The sequence below is a fragment of the Engystomops pustulosus genome, chromosome 11, assembly GCF_040894005.1.
Source record: "Engystomops pustulosus chromosome 11, aEngPut4.maternal, whole genome shotgun sequence".
Classification (NCBI taxonomy): Eukaryota; Metazoa; Chordata; class Amphibia; order Anura; family Leptodactylidae; genus Engystomops; species Engystomops pustulosus.
Genome location: NC_092421.1, coordinates 74,092,989 through 74,117,668, shown reverse-complemented (window position 1 = coordinate 74,117,668; position 24,680 = coordinate 74,092,989). Strand labels below are relative to the sequence as shown.

Genomic DNA, 24,680 nt, shown 5'->3' with positions numbered 1-24,680 from the left:
AATTTTTTGCAGCTTCGCAGTACACGGCATGTTAAAATAAATAACATTACGGGAAAGTAAAATTTGTTACGCACAAAATAAGCCCTCACACAGCTCTGTACACGGAAAAATGAAAAAGTTATGGATTTTTGAAGTTGGAGAGCGAGAAATGAGAGAAAAACCCTGCGTCCTTAAGGGGTTAAGGGATTAAGTATATGGTACAATAAAAGCAGAATAGAAGGGCACTGGGGGGGTTAGGGGTGGGGGCAGGGGGTCTATGGAGGAAAGTGTTTAACCCTTTAGCTGCTGCCTGCAGTCACTGTAGAGTACCTGTTATCACACTGCAGCAGCTGCACACACTCGGCTCTGCTTCATCAGACGAACTTCAGTGAGGAGCAGGAGGAGGAGGTGGGGGCAGGGAGCCATTGATGTAGCAGTGCTGGAGAGTTCCTGCCTGCACGGAGGATGATCCCCTGGGGCTGCTGTGCAGGGGCAGTGCAGAGAATAGGACACTCTGCACTGCTCCATCCATCCATCCATCCATGTGCCTGCAAGTGGCAGCCTGAGGACAGGGAGGGCTCTGCCTCCCAGGGGAGGGGATGGGGGAGGTGCCGGCTCTGCAGCAGACAGCCCGGGAGCTGGAGAGGAGGAGGACGCTGTACCCCGCCCCCTGGCTTCTCTGTATCCTGAGCAGGACGGGGGCGGGACTCGGGGGCGGGACTCGGGGGGGGCGGGACTCGGGGGCGGGACAAAACGGAAAAATCCGTGAAACCGCAAAAAAACCGGGACTTTCACTTAACGGTCCGTGCAGGCGGGACAAGGGTTAAAAAACGGGACTGTCCCGCCCAAAACGGGACGGTTGGGAGGTATGCATTATGCCAAAATTATGGGCAACAGCATGGCCATGACAGAGTGACAGAATGAAGCTAGATAGCATCTAAAACATCCAATAATTGACCCTGACACTATAGGGGACGGCATGCAGAGGCAGCGGCAGCAGGCTAGAGAGTGTCATGGCGACATACCCTAAATGGACTCAGGCTTCAAACCAATGGGTGGCAGAGAGGAACCAAAGGAGGTGAGCAAGAAGCGCTCAAATAATATCGGTACATGATAAAAGTTTGCCAGTATATTTTGTGGATTACACAGCAGGGTGGCGACAAAGTTAACATGGAAGCCATGAAAACAACCCAAAATTCTGCCTGACACAGCTCGTTTGATAAGGGGACCATGTATGGAGGCAGTGAACTAGTAGTAGATTAAAGGTGCTGCAGTTAAAACTATGTTAGTTGGATCTTGGCATGGAGCTGGCGCTCCGCTGCCAGGCGAGCTTTCGCCAATCCAAGCCCCTGTCTATAGGCTACTCCCCAAACAGCACTTCTAAGAACCTTTTGTATAAGATCAAGTGTAGTAGCGTTCTTATAAGTTTAGGATATGCCGGGTGAGGGGAATGTAAACAGATGCGCAAGAAGCGCTGAAATAATATCCCTAAATGGTAAAAGTTTGCAAGTATATTTTGGGGATTACACAGCAGGGTGGCGACAAAGTTAACAACTTTGATGTGGAATGCCCTGTAATAGCTCTTGGGCGGTGTGCCTTTTATCGCCTAGGCTCAGCAGTTTCAGCACCGCCTGCTGTCGCTTAGCGACGGCACTGCTGCTGTGCCTAGAGCTACCGACTGATGGCGCCATGCCCACGGATGGTAATTCGGAGGAGGAGGAGGTGGAGGAGGGGTGGGAGGAGGTATAGTAGGCCTTTGAGACCTGGACCGAGGTAGGCCCCGCAATTCTCTGCGTCGGCAGTATATGACCAGCCCCAGGGTCAGACTCGGTCCCAGCCTGCACCAAGTTAAGTGTAGTAGCGTTCTTATAAGTTTGGGATATGGCGGGTGAGGGGAATGTAAACAGATGCGCAAGAAGCGCATGATGCGCATGGAGCTGGCGTTCCGCTGCCAGGCGAGCTTTCGCCAATCCAAGCCCCTGTCTCTAGGCTACTCCCCAAACAGCACTTCTAAGAACCTTTTGTATAAGATCAAGTGTAGTAGCGTTCTTATAAGTTTAGGATATGCCGGGTGAGGGGAATGTAAACAGATGCGCAAGAAGCGCTGAAATAATATCCCTAAATGGTAAAAGTTTGCCAGTATATTTTGTGGATAACACAGCAGGGTGGCGACAAAGTTAACAACTTTGATGTGGAATCCATGAAAACAACCCAAATTTCTGCCTGACACACCTCGTTTGATAAAGGGACGATGTATGGAGGCAGCTATATGGACGACTTTTGGAGGTAGCAATGGAGACAACGTGTGGAGGCTGCTATGGAGACAATTTAATTTGGTTAGTGCCTGTATGTGGCAGTCCCAAACATTTTTCAAACCAGAGGAGCAGGTAGGTGGCCCTCCAGTAAAATGGGATAGATTGAGTGCCTGTATGTGGCAGTCCCAAAAATGTTTCAAACCAGAGGAGCAGGTAGGTGGCCCTCCAGTAAAATGGAATAGATTGAGTGCCTGTATGTGGCAGTCCCAAAAATTGTTCAAACCAGAGGAGCAGGTAGGTGGCCCTGCAGTAAAATGGAATAGATTGAGTGCCTGTATGTGGCAGTCCCAAAAATTGTTCAAACCAGAGGAGCAGGTAGGTGGCCCTGCAGTAAAATGGAATAGATTGAGTGCCTGTATGTGGCAGTCCCAAAAATGTTTCAAACCAGAGGAGCAGGTAGGTGGCCCTCCAGTAAAATGGAATAGATTGAGTGCCTGTATGTGGCAGTCCCAAAAATTGTTCAAACCAGAGGAGCAGGTAGGTGGCCCTGCAGTGAAATGGAATAGATTGAGTGCCTGTATGTGGCAGTCCCAAAAATTGTTCAAACCAGAGGAGCAGGTAGGTGGCCCTCCAGTAAAATGGAATAGATTGAGTGCCTGTATGTGGCAGTCCCAAAAATTTTTTAAAACAGAGGACCGGGTAGGTGGCCCTCCAGAAAAATGGAATAGATTGAGTGCCTGTATGTGGCACTCACAAAAATTGTTTCAAACAGAGGACCGGGTCGGTGGCCCTCCAGAAAAATTAAATGCATGAAGTACTATAGCAAGAGCCAGTGGGCCCTGTCAAAAAATAGCCATTTTCCTCTGCTTTACTGTACAAAGAGGAGGAGAAGGAGGAAAATGAGGAGGAGGAGGAGGAGTGGATCAATTATTCAGGTTGAGCTTCCTTCACCTGGTGGAGATTGGAAATTCTGAGAAATCCAGCCTTTATTCATTTTAATAAGCGTCAGCCTGTCAGCGCTGTCAGTCGACAGGCGTGTACGCTTATCGGTGATGATGCCACCAGCTGCACTGAAAACCCGCTCGGACAAGACGCTAGCGGCAGGGCAGGCAAGAACCTCCAAGGCGTACAGCGCCAGTTCGTGCCACATGTCCAGCTTTGAAACCCAGTAGTTGTAGGGAGCTGTGTGATCATTTAGGACGATGGTATGGTCAGCTACGTACTCCCTCACCATCTTTCTGTAAAGATCAGCCCTACTCTGCCGAGACTGGGGACAGGTGACAGTGTCTTGCTGGGGTGACATAAAGCTGGCAAAAGCCTTGTAAAGCGTACCCTTGCCAGTGCTGGACAAGCTGCCTGCTCGCCTACTCTCCCTCGCTACTTGTCCCGCAGAACTACGCACTCTGCCGCTAGCGCTGTCAGAAGGGAAATACTGTTTCAGCTTGTGCACCAGGGCCTGCTGGTATTCATGCATTCTCACACTCCTTTCCTCTCCAGGGATGAGAGTGGGAAGATTTTGCTTGTACCGTGGGTCCAGGAGAGTGAACACCCAGTAATCGGTGCTGGAATAAATTCTTTGAACGCGAGGGTCACGGGATAGGCAGCCTAGCATGAAATCTGCCATATGCGCCAGAGTACCAACGCGTAAGAATTCACTCCCCTCACTGGCCTGACTGTCCATTTCCTCCTCCTCCAACTCCTCCAACTCCTCTTCTTCTGCCCATACACGCTGAACAGTGAAGGACTCAACAATGGTCCCCTCTTGTGTCTCGCCAACATTCTCCTCCTCTTCCTCCTCATCCTCCTCCACCTCCACCTCCTCCGATATGCGCTGAGAAACAGACCTCAGGGTGCTTTGGCTATCAACAAGGGAATATTCTTCCCCCGTCTCTTGTGACGAGCGCAAAGCTTCCGACTTCATGCTGACCAGAGAGTTTTTCAACAGGCCAAGCAGCGGGATGGTGAGGCTGATGATGGCGGCATCGCCACTGACCATCTGTGTTGACTCCTCAAAGTTACTCAGCACCTGACAGATATCAGACATCCACGTCCACTCCTCATTGTAGACTTGAGGAAGCTGACTGACCTGACTACCAGTTCTGGTGGAAGTTGACATCTGGCAGTCTACAATCGCTCTGCGCTGCTGGTAAACTCTGGATAACATGGTCAGTGTTGAATTCCACCTCGTGGGCACGTCGCACAACAGTCGGTGAGCGGGCAGTTGGAGGCGGCGCTGCGCTGCCCTGAGAGTGGCAGCATCTGGGCTGGACTTCCTGAAATGCGCACAGATGCGGCGCACCTTCGTGAGCAAATCAGACAGATTGGGGTATGTCTTGAGGAAACGCTGCACTATCAGATTTAACACATGGGCCAGGCATGGCACATGTGTCAGTCTGCCGAGTTGCAGAGCCGCCACCAGGTTACGGCCGTTGTCACACACAACCATTCCCGGCTTGAGGTTCAGCGGTGCCAGCCACAGATCAGTCTGCGCCGTGATGCCCTGTAATAGCTCTTGGGCGGTGTGCCTTTTGTCGCCTAGGCTCAGCAGTTTGAGCACCGCCTGCTGTCGCTTAGCGACGGCACTGCTGCTGTGCCTAGAGCTACCGACTGATGGCGCCGTGCCCACGGATGGTAGTTCGGAGGAGGAGGTGGAGGAGGGGTGGGAGGAGGAGGAGGCATAGTAGGCCTGAAACACCTGGACCGAGGTAGGCCCCGCAATCCTCGACGTCGGCAGTATATGAGCAGCCCCAGTGTCAGACTCGGTCCCAGCCTCCACCAAGTTAACCCAATGTGCCGTCAGCGATATATAGTGGCCCTGCCCGGCAGCACTCGTCCACGTGTCCGTGGTCAGGTGGACCTTGTCAGAAACGGCGTTGGTCAGGGCACGGATGATGTTGTCTGACACGTGCTGGTGCAGGGCTGGGACGGCACATCGGGAAAAGTAGTGGCGGCTGGGGACCGAATACCGAGGGGCGGCCGCCGCCATGAGGTTGCGAAAGGCCTCGGTCTCTACTAGCCTATAGGGCAGCATCTCCAGGCTAAGCAATCTGGAGATGTGCACATTAAGGGCTTGGGCGTGCGGGTGGGTTGCACTATATTTGCGTTTCCGCTCCAGCGTCTGGGGTATGGAGAGCTGAACGCTGGTGGATGCTGTGGAGGATCGTGGAGGCGACGATGGGGTTTTTGTGCCAGGGGGCTGACTAGCAGCTGACACAGGGGAAGGAGCAGTGGTGTGCACGGCCGGAGGTGAACGGGCTTGTTGCCACTGAGTGGGGTGCTTAGCATTCATATGCCTGCGCATACTGGTGGTAGTTAAGCTAGTAGTGGTGGAACCCCTGCTGAGCCTGGTTTGGCAAATGTTGCACACCACAGTCCGTCGGTCATCCGGTGTTTCCTTAAAGAACCTCCACACTTCTGAAGATCTAGCCCTCGCCGCAAGAGCCCTCACCACGGGAGCTTCACTAGTTGACAGTGGCGCTGATGCACCAGCTCTGGCCCTGCCTCTCCGTCTGGCCCCACCACTGCCTCTTCCAACCTGTTCAGGTCGAGGACTCTCCTCCGTCTCAGAAGCACTGTGTTCACCCGGCCTCTCAACCCAGCTTGGGTCTGTCACCTCATCATCCTCCGATCCCTCAGTCTGCTCCCCCCTCGGACTTCCTGCCCTGACAACAACTTCCCCACTGTCTGACAACCGTGTCTCCTCATCGTCGGACACCTCTTTACACACTTCCACTACGTCAAGAAGGTCATCATCACCCACAGACTGTGACTGGTGGAAAACCTGGGCATCGGAAAATTGCTCAGCAGCAACCGGACAAGTGGTTTGTGACTGTGGGAAGGGTCCAGAAAACAGTTCCTCAGAGTATGCCGGTTCAAATGCCAAATTTTCCTGGGAGGGGGCAGACTGGGGGGGAGGAGGCTGAGGTGCAGGAGCTGGAGGAGTGGGGATTTCGGTGACATGGGTGGACTGCGTGGAAGACTGACTGGTGGTGGACAAATTGCTCGAAGCATTGTCAGCAATCCACGACATCACCTGTTCGCACTGTTCTGGCCTCAACAGTGCTCTACCACGAGTCCCAGTAACTTCAGACATGAACCTAGGGAGTGTAGCTCTGCGGCGTTCCCCTGCTCCCTCATCAGCAGGTGGTGTCTCACCCCGCCCAGGACCACGGCCTCTGACCCCTGCAGTAGTTGGACGCCCACGTCCCCGCCCTCGTTCTCTACCCCTAGCCCTCGGGTTAAACATTTTTAAAATGAGAGTTATAACTTTTTTTTTTTTTTTACTTCTTTTTGTTTTTTTTGGTGTTTTTTTGTGTTTTTTGTTTTTTTTTGAGTTTTTAAAACCAAACAATCCTATCCTATTGCTATGGCTATTTTCTAGCCAAGTATCAAAGGAAGCACACTACTATGCCAGATGAGATGACACTGAGTTATTGCCTAATAGAAATCCAACCCCTCCTGAATTTTGCCACTTCGGCCTTTGCTATGGATATGTGCGCCACTAAGCGCAGAACACAGCGGTCGCAAGTCTCACTACAAATTGCTCAGAATTGGCAAGTACATGCACTGCAGAAACTACAGCCACCAGCAGATCAACCAGAAATCAAATATATAGAACGCTACTGTAGGCTTCAAGAAGCTGTTTGTATTCTCCTATGGCTATTTTCTAGCCAAGTATCAAAGGAAGCACACTACTATGCCAGATGAGATGACACTGAGTTATTGCCTAATAGAAATCCAACCCCTACTGAATTTTGCCACTTCGGCCTTTGCTATGGATATGTGCGCCACTAAGCGCAGAACACAGCGGTCGCAAGTCTCACTACAAATTGCTCAGAATTGGCAAGTACATGCACTGCAGAAACTACAGCCACCAGCAGATCAACCAGAAATCAAATATATAGAACGCTACTGTAGGCTTCAAGAAGCTGTTTGTATTCTCCTATGGCTATTTTCTAGCCAAGTATCAAAGGAAGCACACTACTATGCCAGATGAGATGACACTGAGTTATTGCCTAATAGAAATCCAACCCCTACTGAATTTTGCCACTTCGGCCTTTGCTATGGATATGTGCGCCACTAAGCGCAGAACACAGCGGTCGCAAGTCTCACTACAAATTGCTCAGAATTGGCAAGTACATGCACTGCAGAAACTACAGCCACCAGCAGATCAACCAGAAATCAAATATATAGAACGCTACTGTAGGCTTCAAGAAGCTGTTTGTATTCTCCTATGGCTATTTTCTAGCCAAGTATCAAAGGAAGCACACTACTATGCCAGATGAGATGACACTGAGTTATTGCCTAATAGAAATCCAACCCCTACTGAATTTTGCCACTTCGGCCTTTGCTATGGATATGTGCGCCACTAAGCGCAGAACACAGCGGTCGCAAGTCTCACTACAAATTGCTCAGAATTGGCAAGTACATGCACTGCAGAAACTACAGCCACCAGCAGATCAACCAGAAATCAAATATATAGAACGCTACTGTAGGCTTCAAGAAGCTGTTTGTATTCTCCTATGGCTATTTTCTAGCCAAGTATCAAAGGAAGCACACTACTATGCCAGATGAGATGACACTGAGTTATTGCCTAATAGAAATCCAACCCCTACTGAATTTTCCCACTTCGGCCTTTGCTATGGATATGTGCGCCACTAAGCGCAGAACACAGCGGTCGCAAGTCTCACTACAAATTGCTCAGAATTGGCAAGTACATGCACTGCAGAAACTACAGCCACCAGCAGATCAACCAGAAATCAAATATATAGAACGCTACTGTAGGCTTCAAGAAGCTGTTTGTATTCTCCTATGGCTATTTTCTAGCCAAGTATCAAAGGAAGCACACTACTATGCCAGATGAGATGACACTGAGTTATTGCCTAATAGAAATCCAACCCCTACTGAATTTTCCCACTTCGGCCTTTGCTATGGATATGTGCGCCACTAAGCGCAGAACACAGCGGTCGCAAGTCTCACTACAAATTGCTCAGAATTGGCAAGTACATGCACTGCAGAAACTACAGCCACCAGCAGATCAACCAGAAATCAAATATATAGAACGCTACTGTAGGCTTCAAGAAGCTGTTTGTATTCTCCTATGGCTATTTTCTAGCCAAGTATCAAAGGAAGCACACTACTATGCCAGATGAGATGACACTGAGTTATTGCCTAATAGAAATCCAACCCCTACTGAATTTTCCCACTTCGGCCTTTGCTATGGATATGTGCGCCACTAAGCGCAGAACACAGCGGTCGCAAGTCTCACTACAAATTGCTCAGAATTGGCAAGTACATGCACTGCAGAAACTACAGCCACCAGCAGATCAACCAGAAATCAAATATATAGAACGCTACTGTAGGCTTCAAGAAGCTGTTTGTATTCTCCTATGGCTATTTTCTAGCCAAGTATCAAAGGAAGCACACTACTATGCCAGATGAGATGACACTGAGTTATTGCCTAATAGAAATCCAACCCCTACTGAATTTTCCCACTTCGGTCTTTGCTATGGATATGTGTGCCACTAAGAGCTAAACACAACGGTAGCAAGTCCCCCTGCTAATTCCTCACAAAATGGTAAAAGATGCAAATTAAAATAAAAAAAGTAGAACGTTATTGTAGCCCTAAGAAGGGCTGTTGGGTTCTTTGAGAATCACTCCTGCCTAACAGTAAGCTAATAGAACACCCTAACGCTTTCCCTGACCAGCAGCAGCTCTCTCCCTAGCGGCATCCAGAGACAGAATGATCCGAGCAGCGCGGCCAGCGGCTAGTCTATCCCAGGGTCACCTGATCTGGCCAGCCAACCACTGCTATCGACGTGTAAGGGTACCACGTCATGCTGGGTGGAGTGCAGAGTCTCCTGGCTTGTGATTGGCTCTGTTTCTGGCCGCCAAAAAGCAAAACGGCGGGAGCTGCCATTTTCTCGAGCGGGCGAAGTATTCGTCCGAGTAACGAGCAGTTTCGAGTACCCTAATGCTCGACCGAGCATCAAGCTCGGACGAGCATGTTCGCTCATCTCTATTAATAATTACTTACATTCTGTTTTCCCCACCCACTAGCAGATACAAAGGATTGTGGGTAGGAGAAGGGCAGTTCCCTTCATGTCTACACAGAGAGAAGACCTATATTCATCCTTCTTAACCCTTGTTGTAGTATAGCCGGTAAGGAGGCTGTCTATAAGAATCTATAGCTAATAGCAGTTATAGGATCACTCTGTATAAACTTTGTTATATGAAGTGTAATGTATAGATCTGTAATTGCACAGATAGGCCCAACCTCATGGTCTGCCGTGTTTGGTCCCAGACTGTATACGTATCAGCTTGTTTCCTGTTATATGCTAATCTTATGTATGTAACATGCTCCTGTTATATTATTGTACTATTCTAATAGCTTGTACATTCCTGTTTTTCTTAAGTTTCACCCTAATCCTACATCAGTTTAATAAAGCTACGGACTTTCAACCAGTCTCATTTGTTGAACTGTAGGAAGGCGTTTAACTGCCTGTCGAGCTCCGCATAGACCCCGGGGGTACGTGAAATGGGGGCATCTCCAACAATCTCCAACAATCCGGCATCTGTAACCAGATTATTTGGTTCGTTGCCTGCAGTTGTTCAAATAAAGAGCCATGAGTTATTCTTTCACTACGTTGCCTCCGTCTGTTACCTAAATACAGTTGTAACACCAAGGGCTCCCCCATTCACCACCCAGGGACTCATACTACGGACATTACAGGGTGCCCCAGGGAGAACCAGTACATTAGCCTCTCCCTCTTCATTTTCTTGCACACACCACCTGCTGGAGACCTTCCAGGCTGTAGGTCAGCCCTCCGCTCCCCATACCAAGCACCATAACATCAGCGTGCCCTAGGCCGCAACCGCCAGCCACTCCGGTATTTTGGGCCCTAGCTGCCTAAAGGCCCGAAGAAAAGGCTATTCCCCAGTTGGGGATGTTGCAAGTGGCGCCACGAACAGGATATAGACTTCTGTGCCTTATACTGGCACTATAGACTGTCCTTTATTGAAAAGACTGTGCTGCCTAACCCTGCTGCCAGGCATAATTAGGCCCAAATTATTGTGATTTCCAAGAAAGACTGTGTTTTATTACTTCCATGTGCTGTAGAGCTCTGCTCCAGCACCCAAGAGGTTAATCCCGGCAAAGAACTTTGTCAGCTCTGCTACATCTGTTGAAAGAGCCACTGCTGCAGCGCTGAAGGGGTTAACCACTGCAAAACTCTCTGTTACATTTGCTGAAAGAGCCACTGCTGCAGCACTGAAGAGGTTAACCAATGCAAACTCTCTACTACACAGCAAGTAATTCCAGCATGCCAAAAGTCACTGGCGGGAACCCACAGTCTGCACGGGATAAGCTCTGCAAATCCTGCTTCAGATCACTTTGGCACAGGAGAAAATTCAGCCCGCCGCAGCTCCTGGCAGGAAGGACTCAAGCCCTGGCCTCTGGCACGAAACTCCCCCGCGCTGCAACGCCAGTGAGAGCCCACAAGGTACCTCATAGCCAGCACAGCCGCCATCCAGCATAAGAGAGGTTAGTCGGCTCCACGTGCTGTCTCCTGTCCTGCCGACATGCTGTACAGCTGCCAACATGAGGAACCAAGTGTCACATGGTCTGCCCAAGAGCCTCAGGCACCTTCATCTACTGCACCGCTTACTGCTGTCTGCTGCACGCAGTCTCCAATGGCGGATTCTCCACAGAGGCTGCCTCCTCCGATTCCGGAACTCCAGAGGACCACCGCTGATGCGAGTACCAGGGCCTATATCACAGTGACTGTTACTATATGTCCCTTAGCCCCGGCTGGGGTACGGTCCAGCCTCCCTGCAGAGGACCCACATCTCCCCATAGGAGGCCCGGCTATATAAGGGACCCTCTTAAAGGGGTCTGACCCCTTATCTGACGATGCTGGCCAGCCTGCTGAGTTTCCAGGACCACCAAGAGGCCCATGCTGTCCGGTGGGATCGCCCTGCCAGCTACAGAGGTTTGCCACCGCTAGCGCAACAGCGCCCCCACCATCTACAGGTCAGTCCAATAACAACAATCCTTCAGCTGTCAGCAATGGAGAAGTTACAGCTCCTGCGGTCATCATCATGCGTTCTACAGCGCCCCCAGCTACTGAAGGTAAGTCAGAGAAGTGCGTGCCTCCTTTCTTTGCTGAGGTGCCTATCCCCGCAGATGACCTCTCTGCTGCTCCAGCTGCAGCTCCTGAGTGTCCCATGTCAGCACTTCCAGTTTCTACCACCAGATGTCTTCAGGTGACGGATCTCAACACTGCTTCCTTCACCCAGGCTGATGTCCATGTTGCAGCCACTGCTATTGAAGACTCTGATACGGAATAACCCTGATGGGCTGTAGCCCTTAACAGGTACTTTCTTATTGTATATATTGGAGCTCATTTACTAAGGGGCCGAATCACCGGGTTTCCCGAATATTACAGTTTTGCGCCATTTGTCCCTGCATTGGCCAGGGATCGGATTGTGCAACGGAAATCGGGGAGGGCGTGGCCGTCGGAAAAGTTGGCAGATTCGGAAAAACCGCTGTATTTAAAAAAGAATTTCCTTGAACTGTGAACGATCGCCCCCCCCCCCGGCGATTTCCGTTTTGCGGCAAATTGCCCCGGGAGTTTGGGGCACGCCGGCTTGCACGCGACAGAAATCAGAGGGCGGGCTGTCAGACAACCCGACGGATTCGGACAACACGCGGGATTTAACATTTAGAAATGTGACGCAAGACACGCACGGGACAAAGTGTTTGCGAACAAATTGTCAGGCCTTGGTGCAAGTAGTGGAATACAGGACATGACACCACACCTTTCCCTCACAACAGTTGGTTTAAGGGCGTACCCAGGTACCTATAGCCAGGACCATGGGCGGTTTCTCCCCTACACTGCACATAGCCAGCACTTTCTAGTAAGTGCAACCTTTGCAACCCCTACATGCTGTCTTGTGCGTGGACCATAGGGAAGCCATCTGCCACTGGACAGCATTGGTAACCCTTCACCCATCTGGTCCATAGCCGAGCCGTGGGCGGCTCTTTCAATTACCTAGGAGGTATGCAACATCCCTGCCGACATATAGGCAAGGGAGTGCTTGCGAATAAGGCCCTCTATTTGTAAAATCCCTCTAGAGGAGTCTGATCAACTCACTTTTAGGGTAATACAGTCATTGTAAGGTAATTAGCAGCGGTAGACCCTCCGTGTACAGAAAGGGTTAACAGGGTATGTATTTTGATTTAGTGTCATCCAATTGTAGTCCAATCTGTAAACTGGAGTGTGATTGGAGAGTGAGCCACTACCTGACCAGGGAATAACAAAACCCCTGGACACAGCTACCTCACAGTCTTCACCTACTACCAGGCAGGTGAATCTACTCCCGAGGATCACTCTCCATTTCCACTGCAGTAATCCAGAATCTCCAACTGTGGATTCAGAGGCTTATGTGCTGGATCTCCCTAGTGCAACCCCTTAATGTCTGTAATATATGTCCCTGGGTTATGGATGGGGAAGCCCCTGGTGCTACAGCGTTATTTAAAGAACAGACAGAGGCAACGTAGTGAAAAATAACTCACAGTTCTTTATTAGAACAACTGCAGGCAAACGGCCACAACAATCTCAGTAGATTCCGGATTACTGGAGTTGTCATGGAGAGGGATCCTCGGGAATTGGTTCACCAACTCCGGCGGACTTCAGCGCAGCAGCGATACCTGGTGGACATCGGGCGCACTACCTTCGCCGGAAGACCTGAATCCTCAACACGCCATTGGATCGCGAATGGACCGGGTAAGTAAATCTGCCCCACTGTCTCTCTGTGACAAGATGTGCTCTCTAGTAAGAGCTTGTACTCTAAGTTCTTTCTGGAACTGACTGACTGACCTAAGAGACCTAGTCCCTCCCTGTCCAGGGGTTTTGTTATCCGGGTTAGGTGGTGGCTAACTCTCCAATCACACTCCAGTGTACATGGTGGAATACAATTAGTTAGAATTCACATATCATTAACCATTGCCTGTTCAGTCAGGATCTACAGCTGCTAAGTACCTAATAACCAAGTTCTAGAACTTTCTAGAAGGTTCATGACTCCCTCAGATAGTTCCTAACAAGGAGAGGGCACTGTTTGCAAGACCAATAGCAGGAGGAGGAACCAGATCAGGATCCTGTGGGGATACAAGAACCGGCTGGAGACACCCGGTGGCAGCTTCAGGAACTGCAGGTTCCTCAGCATCCTCTTGAGTCCTCTGACGCTTAGGGAGAGAGGCGTTGTCCTCCGGGAAGCCGGCCTCTCCAGCCGGTAGATACAGCCGGGGGAGCAGTAGAGCCAGGCCTGCATGAGCAACACTCCAAACCGAGGCTTAGGTTTTTCTTGGGGCCCGGAGGCAGCCTGGGCCCAGAATACCAGAGTGGCTGGCGGTTGCGGCCTAGGGCTCGCTGATGTCATGTTGCTTGGTATGAGGACTGGAGGGCTGTTCTACAGCTTAGCAGGTCTCCAGCAGGTGGTGTGTGCAAGAAATATGGAGGGAGAGGCTGATGTACTGGATCTCCCTAGGGCAACCCCTTAATGTTTGTAATATATGTCCCTGGGTGATGGATGGGAAGCCCGTGGTGCTACAGCCTTATCCAGGGGACACACAGAGGCAATGTAGTGCAAAATAACTCACGGTTCTTTATTAGAACAACTCCAGGCAAACGTCAAAATGATCTCGGTACAGATTCCGGATTACTGGAGATTTCAGATTACTGGAGTGGTCATGGAGAGGGTCCTCAGGAATTGGCCAGCCTGGTAGCAGGTGCAGGCTCTGATGGAGTTGTGTCCAGTTGTGGATGCTGCATCTCTTGTCCTGGGATTGGCTATCCCTCCCTTCACTCTGTGACAAGATGTGCTTTAAGTTCTTTCTGGAACTGACTGACTGACCTAAGAGACCTAGTCCCTCCCTGTCCAGGGGTTTTGTTATCCGGGTCAGGTGGTGGCTAACTCTCCAATCACACTCCAGTGTACATGGTAGAATACAATTAGTTAGAATTCACATACCATTAACCATTGCCTGTTCAGACACGATCTACAGCTGCTAAGTACCTAATAACCCAGTGACAGAACTTTCTAGAGGGTTCATGACTCCCTCAGTTAGTTCCTAACAAGGAGAGGGCACTGTTCGCAACTGTCCCTTGCCTATTGTATATGCAGCGGTGTTGCACATGACTATGGTGGAGCAGTAGAGCCAGGCCTGCATGACTATGGTGGAGCAGTAGAGCCAGGCCTGCATGACTATGGTGGAGCAGTAGAGACAGGCCTGCATGACTATGGTGGAGCAGTAGAGCCAGGCCTGCATGACTATGGTGGAGCAGTAGAGCCAGGCCTGCATGACTATGGTGGAGCAGTAGAGACAGGCCTGCATGACTATGGTGGAGCAGTAGAGCCAGGCCTGCATGACTATGGTGGAGCAGTAGAGCCAGGCCTGCATGACTATGGTTGAGCAGTAGAACAAGGCCTGCGTGACTATGGTGGAGCAGTAGAGCCAGGCCTGCATGACTATGGTGGAGCAGTAGAACAAGGCCTGCGTGACTATGGTGGAGCAGTAGAGCCAGGCCTGCATGACTATGGTGGAGTAGTAGTGCCAGGCCTGCATGACTATGGTGGAGCAGTAGAGCCAGGCCTGCATGACTATGGTGTAGCAGTAGAGCCAGGCCTGCATGACTATGGTGGAGCAGTAGAGCCAGGCCTGCATGACTATGGTGGAGCAGTAGAGCCAGGCCTGCATGACTATGGTGGAGCAGTAGAGTCAGGCCTGCATGTCTATGGTGGAGCAGTAGAGTCAGGCCTGCATGACTATGGTGGAGCAGTAGAGCCAGGCCTGCATGACTATGGTGGAGCAGTAGAGCCAGGCCTGCATGACTATGGTGGAGCAGTAGAGCCATGCCTACATGACTATGGTGGAGCAGTAGAGCAAGGCCTGCATGACTATAGTGGAGCAGTAGAGCCAGGCCTGCATGACTATGGTGGAGCAGTAGAGCCAGGCCTGCATGACTATGGTGGAGCAGTAGAGTCAGGCCTGCATGACTATGGTGGAGCAGTAGAGCCAGGGCTGCATGACTATGGTGGAGCAGTAGAGCCAGGCCTGCATGACTATGGTGGAGCAGTAGAGCCAGGGCTGCATGACTATGGTGGAGCAGTAGAGCCAGGCCTGCATGACTATGGTGGAGCAGTAGAGCCAGGCCTGCATGACTATGGTGGAGCAGTAGAGCCAGGCCTGCATGACTATGGTGGAGCAGTAGAGCCAGGGCTGCATGACTATGGTGGAGCAGTAGAGCCAGGCCTGCATGACTATGGTGGAGCAGTAGAGCCAGGCCTGCATGACTATGGTGGAGCAGTAGAGCCAGGGCTGCATGACTATGGTGGAGCAGTAGAGCCAGGGCTGCATGACTATGGTGGAGCAGTAGAGCCAGGCCTGCATGACTATGGTGGAGCAGTAGAGCCAGGCCTGCATGACTATGGAGGAGCAGTAGAGCCAGGCCTGTGTGACTAAGGTGGAGCAGTAGAGCCAGGCCTGCATGACTATGGTGGAGCAGTAGAGCCAGGCCTGCATGACTATGGTGGAGCAGTAGAGCCAGGCCTGCATGTCTATGGTGGAGCAGTAGAGCCAGGCCTGCATGTCCATGGTGAAGAAATAGAGCCAGGCCTGCATGACCGTGATGGAGCAGATCGAGCAATGTGGCTCAGTCCATAAACTCCAGCACAACTAGAATGTCTGAGTACAATACACCCATCCTCTCCTCAAATAAACTTATCTGCTGTGTGGTTTCTCTCCCTGTCTGTGGGCACAGTATCATTACAGCACTCCACAATACCGTTATGAGCAGTTCGCCCATCCTTCTCCCCTCAGTGTGCAAATAAATCAAACACTGCGACTTCTTTTCACGTAGAAGCAGATCACAGCAGCTCATGCTATTTGAAGTAATTATAGTGTCCATCTTCCAGTGACATATCCCATTACCTGCCCTTCCCACTAAGCCTCACCCACCTGTTATCCTTCCAATTCCACGCAGCCTCCTTCCAGCCTCCCCAGCAGCATGTGCCCCCAAACTGTGCCCAATTAGGTGGACATTTCTGAGGTTGTAGTGGAATATGTCCTGTAAAGTAAAAGAACCATCAACAAGGTGGGACATCAATGAATGATCTAAAAATTAGATTACGTTTAAAGAGAGAAGAAGCAGTAATACAAGATATTTGCTCAAATGATAATAAATGATGCCCACATAAACATATATGGGCATATTTATCATACACTGGTGCTCGAGTACCGGCGTATGTCTTCTCAGTCTTCTAATTCTGTACCCAGGGACAGTCTCCTCTCAGCACTTCCACACTTTGTACCCTCCCCTCTGTATCCATGGGCAGTCTCTTCCTGGTATCCTCTCGCTTCTACCCCTCCCTTATGTACCAGGGGGCAGTCTCAGAACTCTCATATTGCTTCCCTTGCCTTGTGTACACAGAGACAGTCTCCTTTCAGCACTCTCAACCTGCCCCTTCCCTTCTGTATCTAGGGACAGTCTCCTCTCAGTACTCTCACAATGATCCACCTCCATTTGTTAGTGAGGACAATCTCTTCTCAGCAGTGTCATACTGCTCCCCCTCTCATACTGCTACTGCTTGTGGTTTTACCACATTCTATAATTCACTGTTATTAACAAAAATACAGCATTTCACAGACATAATTCCAACCTGTCTCTATCAGTCCTGCTGTACATAATTTCGTTTCTCCCTGGATCCGACTATAAATCAGAAGTCTACGGTAGGGCAGGACATTTTGTTCTCATGTCTGAGCTCCTCTCTGCTCTTCCCTCTGCATTCCAAGATGAGCTCACACACACACACACAGACTTCCTGCCGCCAAGCAGCATGAGGAAAGTATAGCTACAAGCTACAGACAGATAAGATCTTTATCCAGGAGAGGGAGGCGCAGCAGAGTATGTTATGGCTGTGATAGCAAAGCCGAGAATGTGTAATATACATCTCATGGATCTCATCATCTCATCTCTGATCAGTCTCATCCCTCTAGTAGAACTAATTTATAAACTGTCCTAAGACAGAAAAAGCCTTATTGGTCAGGCCTAAAACGTAACTTTTTTTAATGTTCACCTAATAAAATGTTCACCTGATCAGTAGCTCCGATCCCCTGATGACGTTAAGGTGTCTTGTTAGAGGCTGCTTAATAGTGTCAATCGCTGCAGAGATACACTAATCGAACACACTAGTTTGAGGGGAATTATTCCCCCTAATGAGATTTGTTAGTGCAGCAGCCCCAGCAAGTGAATTACAGCAATGTATATTTTATTAGGTGAACATTAATAAAAGTTAAGTTTTAGGCCTGACCGATAAGACTTTTTCTGTCTTTGGACAGTTTTAAATAAGTATATTGGTACCTTGACCTAAAGAGGGCTAACGTTTCTGTAAATTGAATAGAATTGAATAGAATGTTCAGAAGCTAAATAAAAGTGTAGATCAACCTGTACCTTGATAATCTAAGCACATTGTCAGCACACTGCATTTCATAGCACAGCATCTCTTTGCACTCTTTGCTCCTCATATACAAGCCTGTAAAGTGCTGTGAGTGTCGCACAGGCTTGTACATGAGGCGGGCATGTGCGCAGCCAGGAGGCTACTGTCCAAGGTTACTGGAGCAGTGCATTACTTACCAGCTTAAGAGGCGGCACAGTGTGATGGCAGGAGAAGAACAGAAGGTGCAGGAAAGTATATTGACATCAAGGCAACCAATAGACAGGGAGATCCAAGTAATGAGGAGGCCGATGTCATTGGCTGAGAGGCAATTTAATACCCACCCAATTGTGTGTGCAATAAACTGTCACCTCTATACGAGGCCTCATATGCCCCTCTACCCACACATTTTATTTTTTTATGTTTTTTTTTCAATAAAGGAAGTCGATGCATGAGGATTGGTGAGTGCTTTAACTTAATTTTCCATCCTTCTAAAGAGTTTTTTGCATTGACCCTGTTGTGAACCACAGACCACTACCACCACTCCATGTGTGAAGGACCTACCTACAAATGTTCTGCACCAAGCTTCAGAAAGCAGCGCTACTCAATGTCTCTTTATTAACTTTTTAGTCACTTACCTGGAGAGTCTTGATGAAGTAGGCGACCTCCGCCCCTACCACGCGAATATTATTGGCGGCCTGAGTGTAGAGGGTCTGGGACCCCCTGCTCCAGTCTATGCAGAAGCAGTTCACATCCTCCACCTCTAACATGGCCTGAAATAGAGGAAGACCCAGTGAAATATAAGATAACAGAATGAACTGAGGGGCCAATGCACAAGACCATGAGGTCCATGTCTTATACTAAGGTCTCGTGGAAGTCTTTTCCAAGTAGAAACTGTAGAGTTCTCTGGTTGTGAGTCCCCTGTATGTGGCTCCTGGATTCTCTGGATGTTGCTCCTAGGTAAACAATATGTGGCCCTAAGCTCATATCTAGATGTTGACAGATCCATGTAATTCCTGGTATCAGTGGTGCTGACTACTGATAGGGGTATCAGTAGTCAGCACCACTGATACCAGGAATTACATGGATCTGTCAACATCTAGATATGAGCTTCTGGGTGCTACCTGGATCCTGGGTCAGGATGATATCATCGACTCCGAGCACTGGGAGGAAAGGACTTTGCACCAGGACAACACGTGGGACATTTCTAACACCGATTCTTATCATTCGGCTCATGTATTAGTTATGGCTTCTCAGATCACAAACATCTCCTGAACACTTTATATCCGCTCAAGAAGGACAAACACCTAAAATCAACTGATGTATCTGGCACAATCCTTACTATTGGACTAAAATGAATTTATTAAATGTTTGGATCAATGTTCATCAATAAATTCATAAAAGGTAATTTCATAGAAAAAACATTCATAAAACCAAATTGTAAGAAATGTATCTTGCTACAGAAGAAGGAAATGGATAGCTCCGAAACACATAATAATAATTACTAATAATAATGATTCCTTTATTGATATAGCGAACACAGATTACGCAGCGCTGCACAGAGCTTGCCGAATCAGTCCCTGTCTCCAATGGGGCTCACAATCTAATCCACCTACCAGTATGTTTTGGAGTGTGGGAGGAAACTGGAGGACCAGGAGGAAACCCACGCAAACACGGAGAGAAGATACAAACTGTTTGCAGGTGTTGACCCTCCCCAGCGCTGCAAGGCTGTAATTCTAACCACTAAGCCACCGTGCCGCCCTATATAGCATATGTTGGCGCACTACAAGTACCATCCACATCACTAATTACCTCTACACCAGAGGATCAATATTTTATGATTATTGGAATATGTCCTAAACATGTAACTTTACCACAAAAGAACTTGTTCATCTGTTTTCATTAGAATAATTTTAAAGGAAATTACACGTTACTAAACAAATGCAGGAACCTCTTATACCTACTTATCATCCGAGAGGCAACAGAGCCTCAAAACATTCCTAAGAATTGATTTTATTAATGTTGTTTATGAAATACATTTTTATGAATATACTGTATATTCATTCATTTTATTAAAAGATGGTGCCCTCTGTCCTCCTCCTCCTCCAGACCCCTCTGTCCTCCTCCTCCAGACCCCTCTGTCCTCCTCCTCCAGACCCCTCTGTCCTCCTCCTCCTCCTCCAGACCCCTCTGTCCTCCTCCTCCAGACCCCTCTGTCCTCCTCCTCCTCCAGACCCCTCTGTCCTCCTCCTCCTCCAGACCCCTCTGTCCTCCTCCTCCTCCAGACACCTCTGACCTCCTCCTCCTCCAGACCCCTCTGTCCTCCTCCTCCTCCAGACCCCTCTGTCCTCCTCCTCCTCCAGACCCCTCTGTCCTCCTCCTCCTCCAGACCCCTCTGTCCTCCTCCTCCAGACCCCTCTGTCCTCCTCCTCCAGGCCCCTCTGTCCTCCTCCTCCAGGCCCCTCTGTCCTCCTCCTCCAGGCCCCTCTGTCCTCCTCCTCCAGGCCCCTCTGTCCTCCTCCAGGCCCCTCTGTCCTCCTCCTCCAGGCCCCTCTGTCCTCCTCCTCCAGACCCCTCTGTCATCCTGCTCCAGACTCCTCAGTCCTCCTCCTCCTCCAGACCCCTCTGTCCTCCTCCTCCAGGCCCCTCTGTCCTCCTCCTCCAGACCCCTCTGTCCTCCTCCTCCAGGCCCCTCTGTCCTCCTCCTCCAGGCCCCTCTGCCCTCCTCCTCGAGGCCCCTCTGTCCTCCTCCTCCAGGCCCCTCTGTCCTCCTCCTCCAGGCCCCTCTGTCCTCCTCCTCCAGACTCCTCTGTCCTCCTCCTCCAGACTCCTCTGTCCTCCTCCTCCAGGCCCCTCTGTCCTCCTCCTCCAGGCCCCTCTGTCCTCCTCCTCCAGACCCCTCTGTCCTCCTCCTCCAGGCCCCTCTGTCCTCCTCCTCCAGGCCCCTCTGTCCTCCTCCTCCAGGCCCCTTTGTCCTCCTCCTCCAGGCCCCTCTGTCCTCCTCCTCCAGGCCCCTCTGTCCTCCTCCTCCAGGCCCCTCTGTCCTCCTCCTCCAGGCCCCTCTGTCCTCCTCCTCCAGACTCCTCTGTCCTCCTCCTCCTCCTCCAGGCTCCTCTGTCCTCCTCCTCCAGACTCCTCTGTCCTCCTCCTCCAGGCCCCTCTGTCCTCCTCCTCTAGGCCCCTCTGTCCTCCTCCTCCAGGCCCCTCTGTCCTCCTTCTCCAGGCCCCTCTGTCCTCCTCCTCCAGGCCCCTCTGTCCTCCTCCTCCAGACCCCTCTGTCCTCCTCCTCCAGACTCCTCTGTCCTCCTCCTCCAGACCCCTCTGTCCTCCTCCTCCTCCAGACCCCTCTGTCCTCCTCCTCCTCCAGACACCTCTGTCCTCCTCCTCCTCCAGACACCTCTGTCCTCCTCCTCCTCCAGACACCTCTGTCCTCCTCCTCCAGACACCTCTGTCCTCCTCCTCCAGACACCTCTGTCCTCCTCCTCCAGACTCCTCTGTCCTCCTCCTCCAGGCCCCTCTGTCCTCCTCCTCCAGGCCCCTCTGTCCTCCTCCTCCAGGCCCCTCTGTCCTCCTCCAGACCCCTCTGTCATCCTCCTCCTCCAGACCCCTCTGTCATCCTGCTCCAGACTCCTCTCTCCTCGTCCTCTATCCTCCTCCTTCAGACCCCTCTGTCCTCCTGCTCCAGCCTCCCCTGTATTCCTTGTCCAGACTCCTCTGTCCTCCTCCTTCAGACCCCTCTGTCTTCCTCCTCCAGACTCCTCTGTCTTCAAAGCTATATCTTTTTCATTGATGTCCATTATGATCCACACTTCTTCTCGCTGCCATGAGTATTTTACTGCGGTTTCCATCACTTTACAACCACAATGTGATAGTCTGCTAGTGAGTTTGGATGTCATGCCCAGGCCCACTCCCCCTACTTTTCCCATGTCACTGGCACCCACCTGGCACATGTCCACCAGCCAACTCTTTTCTCCACTGTCAGTGAATCCGTGGATAATGAAGTGAGATTTCAGATTTACATTGAAATTGGAGTTAGAGATTGTTGTGTGATTGACAGCAGTGACTTCCTGCAAGAAAGGGTTAATGTAAGGTTAATGAGAGTTCCCTCTGTCCCCCCAGTACAGTCCCCCTCTTCCCCACTGTTCCCTTGCCACAGCTTTCCCCCAACAAAGCTCCCCTTTGCCCCCCAGCACAGCTCCCCTCTGCCCCCCATCACAACTCCCCTCTGCCCCCCCCATCACAACTCCCCTCTGCCCCCCCATCACAACTCCCCTCTGCCCCCCATCACAACTCCCCTCTGCCCCCCATCACAGCTCCCCTCTGCCCCCCATCACAGCTCCCCTCTGCCCCCCCTCACAGCTCCCCTCTACCCCCAGCACAGCTCCCCTCTGCCCCCCATCACAGCTCCCCTCTCCCCCATCACAGGTCCCCTCTGCCCATCACAGCTCTCCTCTGCCCCTACCACAGCTCTCCTCTGCCCCCCATCACAGCTCCCCTCTGCCCCTACCACATCTCCCCTCTGACCCCATCACAGCTCCCCTCGCTACTCCATGCCACAGCTGCCCCTACCACAGCTCCCTCTTCCCCCGATACCACAGCTCCCCTCCGCTACAGACCCCCTTTATAGAGTTCAGAAACCCTAATTTGGCCCATAGACCATTCTAAAGCATAAAGTTCATCATTGGACAGATGAAGCAGAGGACAAGGGCACAATGACAGTCCTGGAGAGGTGACCTGATAGTTATCCAGATTTTCCCTGGTGAAGAGCAGAAAACGAGTATTAATCTTCTCCGGTGCCCAGGGAATTCGGGCGACCGGCCTCTGCACAGATCCGGACCATGGGACTTGGTTTGTGAAGCAGCCGAGCCGATCATAGCAGATCTCATCTGAGACAGATTATACACAAGGGGCATCATACATCATGTATACAATATATCACACGACTCTGATGCAGAAATGATCGCTCACCATTAATAACAGAGAACACAGAGAGAACGGGGAGAATCCTGTCCAACATCTGCCGGAAGACATAGAGAGATGGTAAATCGGAGCACAACAAGCGCCACATCTTATCATGACTTTAAACTAAATCCTGTTTTGTGTCTTTAGCTCCTGCACAGAGTGATGCGTCTATATGGTTACACTCTAAGGCCTTGTAGTCTGTATATCACATATAGGGGCAGATTTACTTACCCGGTCCCATCGCGATCCCGTGGTTAGTTGTCCGAAAAGTTGTCCGGCGCGATTCACTAAGATCGTGGGCCCAAGTTTCTGCATGTGTCGCTGCGGCGCCGAGGTCCACCGGAGTTCACCTGCTTCTTCCTGGTGCATGTGAGTGCTTGATCTTGCGACACAAATCCTTTTTTAAATTCTGCGGTTTGTCTTAATTCGTTGGGTTGTCCGATGGCCCGCCCCCCCTGATTTCTGTCGCGCGCAAGCTGGCGCCATGCAGCAAAATCCGATTGCGTGTGCCAAAATCCCGGGGCAATTCGGCGAAAAACGGAAATCGGCCTGAAACACGCCGAAAATGCATCCGACGGTCCCTTAGTAAATGAGCCCCATAGAGTATACGGGAGATATGGAGGAGATGATGGACACAGATAACACAGAGTTTATATCGGAGATGTCCTGTGACATGTGAGTTATCAGCTATTATATTCCTCACCTTGTAGCGGACCTAACCTCCGGGCCGTGCAGTACCGGAAGCTCAGGGCTGTCACCTTTATATTCTGAGTGTCGTCTCAGCCGGGTGATATGTTAATCATTAAAGAGCATAGATAATCTTCATAAATCTCATAAACACGGAAATCCATCCCTTGTTTTTCTGCAGTGTTCCCTGAGTTCCCTTCCCCTGTCCAGTTGTAGAAATTAGCATTTGGTTTAAAAAGTCGCTACATACGTCAGAGGCACAGGAATAATTCAGTGAGCATCGTCACACTAATCCAAAGGATGCCGACAGAGGTCCTCCTGAAGGGACTGGATGCAAACCCCTGGAGAAAGCTGTATCCAGCTAGCAATGAAGGGGTTAATCAGACCTCTTGGATTCCGATCCTTCGGAGAATCATCTCTAATGTGAGTCCCATGGCTCCAACACCAAATCAGTGACACTTACTATCTCTCCAGTAGCCCCATCTGGGGGACAGGGCAACATTGCTGTATAGCGGGTCTGCCACCGACAGTCCAGGAGATAGGGAGACCAATGTTTATCCATCAGGGAGGCTATCTTAAAGTAACCCCCATCACCAGTGGATGACCAGCCTTCAGAGTATCAGGGACCATCTGCTATGAAGCCCACACTGTCCGGGAAAGAGCCCATCTGCCAGCTACAGCGGTTGCCACTGCAAGATCTACAGTGACCCCAGTTGCAGCAGGTCAGCCAGAGAGCAGCCAAGTTACACCACTGGTCAGTGATAAGGAAAAATAAGGAATAGGGAAAAATCCACAGCTGCTGACATTCCCCCAGCTAGGACTACAACTCCTGTGATGGATCCAGTGAGCTCAATTCTGCTGAAGGTCAGTCAGAGAAGTGCTTCCATCCACTGTTCCTTTCTAAATCTTTGTGGGACCTACAACACCACCAGTAGATGACCTACCCCCAGCAGTCTTTCTATCCCCAGTGAAAGCATCTGGATGTACCCTACCAGCTGAGTCAGAGTTCGGAGTTGGACTGTAACTCGGGCCACATCTAGAGGCCAGGCCCCAGGACTGCAGTCCCTCAATTCCCTGTCTGGTGGCAGCCGTGCCCAGTGGTGATGTTCCTGGTCCTGATCTCCTCATGGGCTGAGAGTCTACATCAGATTCTGAGTTCTATATTCTGACTGTGATGTTGCATTGTTTTGGCTCAGTTTTGGTACAAATGTTGTTTTGTAACAAATATTCAGGCCTTGATTCTTTTGGAGAACTACAGTCCTACCTCCCTCTTGGTTGAATTGGTGAAGAGTGTATTACCATCAC

General features: G+C 50.5%; 1 protein-coding gene across 1 annotated transcript in view; it reads right to left on the bottom strand.

Annotated features, from left to right (window-relative positions):
- The window catches only part of LOC140106757 (pancreatic lipase-related protein 2-like), a 42,326-nt gene extending 18,834 nt beyond the window's left edge, over nt 1-23,492 (bottom strand). Inside the window, exons 1-6 of the mRNA XM_072131373.1 lie at nt 23,392-23,492; nt 22,695-22,743; nt 22,461-22,612; nt 21,668-21,793; nt 18,365-18,499; nt 16,252-16,360 (exon numbers count right to left, since the gene is read on the bottom strand). Of these exons, the coding sequence (XP_071987474.1) occupies nt 16,252-16,360; nt 18,365-18,499; nt 21,668-21,793; nt 22,461-22,612; nt 22,695-22,743 (571 nt within the window). The 5' untranslated portion in view covers nt 23,392-23,492. The remainder of the gene's footprint in view (nt 1-16,251; nt 16,361-18,364; nt 18,500-21,667; nt 21,794-22,460; nt 22,613-22,694; nt 22,744-23,391) is intronic.
- Between the last annotated feature and the right edge of the window lie 1,188 nt (nt 23,493-24,680).